The 5,370-nt window shown below is 40.9% G+C and overlaps 1 protein-coding gene across 1 annotated transcript; it reads left to right on the top strand.

Annotated features, from left to right (window-relative positions):
• The first annotated feature begins 3,118 nt into the window (after window positions 1–3,118).
• On the top strand, window positions 3,119–4,555 carry LOC142204250 (olfactory receptor 1468-like). Its single transcript, XM_075275560.1, has 2 exons — window positions 3,119–3,205; window positions 3,599–4,555. The coding sequence occupies exons 1-2, from the start codon at window positions 3,119–3,121 to the stop codon at window positions 4,553–4,555; spliced, it is 1,044 nt and encodes a 347-aa protein (XP_075131661.1).
• The last annotated feature ends 815 nt before the right edge of the window (window positions 4,556–5,370 follow it).

The raw sequence follows: 5,370 nt of genomic DNA, 5'->3' as shown, positions 1-5,370 counted from the left end.
TTCAGTTTGTCTTCCCTCTCAGTGGGTGTTAAAAAGGCCCCCATTTTTCCCCGGTAGTGAGGGTCTAAACATGTTGGAGAACCATAGTAAACAATAGAGGCAAATATAACAAATTATGTGTGGGTAAATGACCATAGCAACAAAGTGAACCAGCCACACAAAATATATGAATAAAAATTAACTTTTATTGAGTGCTCCTAAAAAGGTGTAGCAACATATATACATACAAAATATATAAACAAACATAAAACAAAATCATATAGGGGTAGACAATGCTACAAATACCAACTTGTCAGCCATGGAATGTACACTGGATGGCAACACTAATATCATAGTACAAAGGGCTCAACCATAGCTAAAACTGAAAGTGTCCAATAATAAAGTGTTGTAAATGAAAACAACAAATAATCAGTGTAATAACCCACAAATAGCTATGAGACTGCCCACATAGGATGATCCAAGATTAGCCTCCAGACATAACAACAGTAAAGGGACCCGACGCGCGTTTCACCTGTACAGGTGTATGGTATGTATGGAGGCTAATCTTGCTCCTACTCTCCACCCATTTGGCTAGATATTGCTTGTGCTCCAATGTCCTCCTCATCCTCCACTTCCAGTTCAGTCCCCACAGGGCTCATGTAGCCGCTAGATGTTGGTGCCACATCTCCAGTCCCCTGACCAGCCAGACTGAAAAGTCTTTCCCAGGATGTGAATCAATCAAATTATTTTGTTCATCCCGTAGTCCTAGCCACTAACAAAGTGGCCTCCTCAAGGGGAACAAGCAGACGGCAGGTGTCGCGCATGAGCTGCCACTGGCTAAAGTTATACCCTGGCCGCTCTTCACCTTATGCACACAGATTGTACATGCCGCCATTTTTACCTCTCACATTGCCGAGTAGGTGATTTTACCACCAAGACTAGCTGCGGACTGTCCTGTAATAGGTCTTCCTCACTATATAGTGGCTCTGACTCCACAGCTTAGATTAATTCCCTAAATCAGGAAGTAGAAAAGGTCAGAGTCAGTTTGAGAACACGTGATGGTACAGGGCCATGCCAACTAAGGGTTATGTGTGACAAACCCACTGACTCCTGGCTGGTGGTGCCTGATGGAGTGGATGACCAACCAGTTGGGTTGCTTCTCAAGACACAACCACTACTTGAAACTGGGAGCTCAGGCCTCTCTGAGTGACCCCTGCTACCAAGGCCCCTTAGTCCTTAGTGACCTGTGCCTGCACCAGAATCATTTGGGCCTGTGGCCCTCCCCTGTGCATGGCCTGCTGCTTCTCTGTTCTTCATTGATTTCCTCTCTATACTTCCCCTTCACTAGTAATTGTCACAGATATGACTGTCCTGCCAAGATGGCGGTAAGTGAATATAATAGGACATACTAAAAAGGGCAAGAGTCTTATCCAATGTTAGATAGTATTGATGATTAGAATGAATATAACAATTTATGTGTAAGTGATCAAGACAGGCTTGTGGTGGAGCCATTGTCCTTCTCAAGATGGAGGTCCATTGTAGGTCACAGGTCAATCCCATTACCTACAACCAATACACCTTTACATAAACCATTGTTATTATACAAGACTTTACATTTTCTTATTAGATCATTGTTTTGGATAATTGTTATTTCTATATTTGTCCCATTGGGCTTCAAGACCTCGGAGATCATTAACAGACTCGGCAGAGGAAGAATATCTCCAAGGATTCATCTGACACTTTATATAATAGAAAGCATCTGTGACTGCGTCCGAAATTATTGAACTACGCAGATCTATGTACTGTCAGATTATTCCAAGAAAAGAAATTGTAAGTAAATAGAAACAGGGTGAGATAGCTAGATAGATAGATGATAGATAGATAGATAGATAGATAGATAGATAGATAGATAGATAGGAGATAGATAGATAGATGATAGATAGATAGATAGATAGATAGATAGATAGATAGATAGATAGATAGATAGGAGATAGATAGATAGGAGATAGATAGATAGATAGATAGATAGATAGATAGATAGGAGATAGATAGATAGATAGATAGATAGATAGATAGATAGATAGATAGATAGGAGATAGATAGATAGATAGATAGATAGATAGATAGATAGATAGATAGGAGATAGATAGATAGATAGATAGATAGATAGGAGATAGATAGATAGATAGATAGATAGATAGATAGATAGATAGGAGATAGATAGATAGATAGATAGATAGATAGATAGATAGATAGATAGATAGATTTTTCTTAATTTCTGACTATTACGACATACCATAACAATATTTTTTATACTGTAAGGTACATATTACAGGCAGGACATTTCCCATGTTTCCCCATAATCTTAGTCCTTTAGAAATCCTTTGTATTTTGTTTTCATGCTGATATTTGTGTTGTGCGATTACAATGTAAGTTACATATATAACTGCTGGCTCGGTATTAGTCTGTTGGATCATTGTTGCGCATTCCAGAGAATTGGGACAACTCAGGAGAAGTCTTGGAGACAATAGTGTAAGTTTCAGGTTATGAAAGATAGAGTTTCACTGATTCACACTTGTTTCAGGCTGAACTTTCAGTGGGATCTGATTAAGTCCCGACCAAACCAAAACTGACACAAATTTTTTCAATTGCAGTTAATTTTTTTTATTCCCCCCCTCCTGAATAGAGGGCTGCTCCTGAGTTCATAGTGGGCCTCACTGGTTTGGAGTTTAAAGGTGGGGGTTTTGATGTCCTTTGCTCTAATCCATCAGAGAATTAGAGCAACGGGCTTAAAGAAAAGATGCCGACTGAGCCCCCTCCATACGGTGTCTGTACACATGGTAGATACAGAAGACATATTACATAACAATCCCAAATGTATAAGAGAAAATGATCATTGGAGAGGGGATAGTACATCACAGGGTGGAGCAACATGTGAAAGATGGTGAGTGAGGACAAGAGAGCGGGGAGCAGGTAAGTACATGGATAGGGGTGAAGTCGGGTAGCGAGTGGAATGAGTTTAGAGGAAAATGGATACCATTGGTCTCATGTCAAGGGCAGTCTCGTGGGGAGCATATATGAGCATCGGAGAAAGAAATAAAAATCAAGGCGTGTTGTCGGAGGATATTTGGGACTTGCGATGGCGGATCCAGGGACTCCATGTTTTAAGGAACTTCTCATGAGAAAGCCTACTCCAGCTAAGCAGTTCCTCAAATCTCGTGATTTGGTCAGTTTTGTTTAGCCCTTCCAAAGTGGAGATAGGCAACGGTTGGCACCAGTGTAGTGGAGTAAGAGTCTCGGCAGTCTCCAGCAATTGTGTCGCCAATATATGTTAGATTTTTATGATGGAAGTTAAAGTTGTACTTGCAGAACAAGTGTCCTTCATGTTTTTACATTATAGTCAATGGCAATAGGTGCAGATGGTTGGGGCCCTGTCTGTGGCCCTTACTCGCCTACCGTCATGATATGATGGATAACAGCAACGGACTTTAATTAAGGTAGTGTGAACATCCCCGTATACCAAATCCAAGGGGGCCAGTGATTGCTAGACCTGGTCGTACGGTGACGGCTCCTGCGGCATCTATGTAGCATAGGTTATGTATTTCTATATTATTTACAGAAAATATTGCAAGTTTCTTTACTAATATCTTATTTAATAGAAATGCAGAAGAACAACGTCACTACCATCACTCTCCTTGGATTTCCAGGCCTCCAAAGAAACAAAACTGTGTCCTTTATCTTTCTTTTTATGATCTACCTGACAACAATCGGTGGGAACGTTGCAGTCCTCACCTTGGTGTCCTACAGTAAGAAGCTCCATTGCCCCATGTACTTCTTCCTGACACAGCTCACCATCTCAGACATCATCACCGCTTCCGATATTGTCCCCAACATGCTTCATATGGTCGTGAACAATGGAACCTCCATGATGTTTTCTGGATGTATCACACAGGTCTTTTTCTTTGGTTCAGCCGAAGCTTCCGAATGTCTTCTCCTGACGGCCATGTCCTATGACCGGTATCTGGCCATATGTCACCCCCTGAATTACACCTCCATCATGAATCCTATGCTCTGCTTGAAATTAATTCTTCTTTCCTGGATCTTAGGCTTTAATGTGACATTAGTCCAAGTAATACATTTATCCCAACTTCAGTTCTGTCCATCCAACGTCATTGACCACTTCTTTTGTGACTTTGACCCCGTGTTAAAGCTAGCATGCTCAAATATTATGAAAATTAAGGTCATTTCTATTCTGATGGGCTTTTCTATCATTGTCTGCCCATTCATGATGGTGGTCATCTCTTACATTTACATTGTCCACGCAATTCTCAGGATCCAGTCCATCTCTGGAAGACGGAAAGTCTTCTCCACCTGTGGTTCTCACCTGGTGGTGGTTTCTCTCTTTTATGGGACTCTGATTTCTACTTATTTGATACCCGAAAAGGGAAATTCAGCTTTTTTACACAAAATTCTCCCCATCACCTACACTGTGGTGACTCCATTGGTCAATCCTGTGATATACTGTTTACGAAATAAAGATATCAAGAAAGCCTTCAAGAAGATGAAGTCTTGGTGATATCCCCGATGGTCAGAGAACATGCTAGAACTATGTTTTAATAGTATGAAAAAGTCCCTTTAAGAATTGGTGGAATGACGAACAAGAGAAAAGACTTTAGTGAAGGAAATTCGACAACTGTAGAATTTTTGGGAATTTTCAGTGTATAGTAAATAGTTTGACAGTACAAACAGTGAAGATGGAGAGTCTTCAGTAGTTGATAACTTTTTTAATGGTTAACAAAAAATGATGACAGATTGCGAGCCCTCGGGACCGCTAGATCCCTTCATCAGGCATGGTATGACACAATATCTGAAGGCAAGCATATTTATGCTGTCACTGAACGGTGGCCACCTCCTGTGTTAGTTTATGTGCTGTATCTGTCATCTTCATTCTTAATTTACCCCTTGCAGCCCCTGATGATCCATAGAAAGTATGGTGAAACGCGTAGAGCGGCAGCTCATAATGGGACTAGATGACTAGACAGCTGGCAGTAATTGGGAACGTGACTGTATATGAGTCTGCCTCTTCATGTTAGAGCGGCACAATTAGGGGGACTTCCTCACTTTACCTATTTAGTTTGGGTTTTAAGTGACTGGTCTGATGGAGTGGAGTCAACTATAAGATAAGATAATCCTTTAATAGTCCCACAGTGGGGAAGTTTCAGCATGTTACAGCAGCCTAGTAATACAGATACGGGATAATACACAGTAATATATTACAGGACACACATATGCTGAGAAGAGAAGATATACTAGGAGTCCATAGCAGCTAAGAAGGAGAAGAAGAAAGAAGGAAGGAAGACTTCAGAAGCATTTAGTTCTCAGTGCAGAGTG

Source organism: Leptodactylus fuscus, chromosome 5 (assembly GCF_031893055.1).
Source record: "Leptodactylus fuscus isolate aLepFus1 chromosome 5, aLepFus1.hap2, whole genome shotgun sequence".
In the NCBI taxonomy this organism is placed as follows: Eukaryota; Metazoa; Chordata; class Amphibia; order Anura; family Leptodactylidae; genus Leptodactylus; species Leptodactylus fuscus.
Note: the sequence above shows the minus strand (reverse complement) of the source record. Positions and strands in the feature narration are given on the sequence as shown.

Coding starts and splice junctions, on each gene's coding strand:
- LOC142204250 (XM_075275560.1), top strand. CDS start 3,119: ATGGCGGATCCAGGGACTCCATGTTTTAAGGAACTTCTCATGAGAAAG. Junction 3,206..3,598: donor TCCTCAAATCTCGTGATTTG/GTCAGTTTTGTT, acceptor TATTATTTACAG/AAAATATTGCAAGTTTCTTT.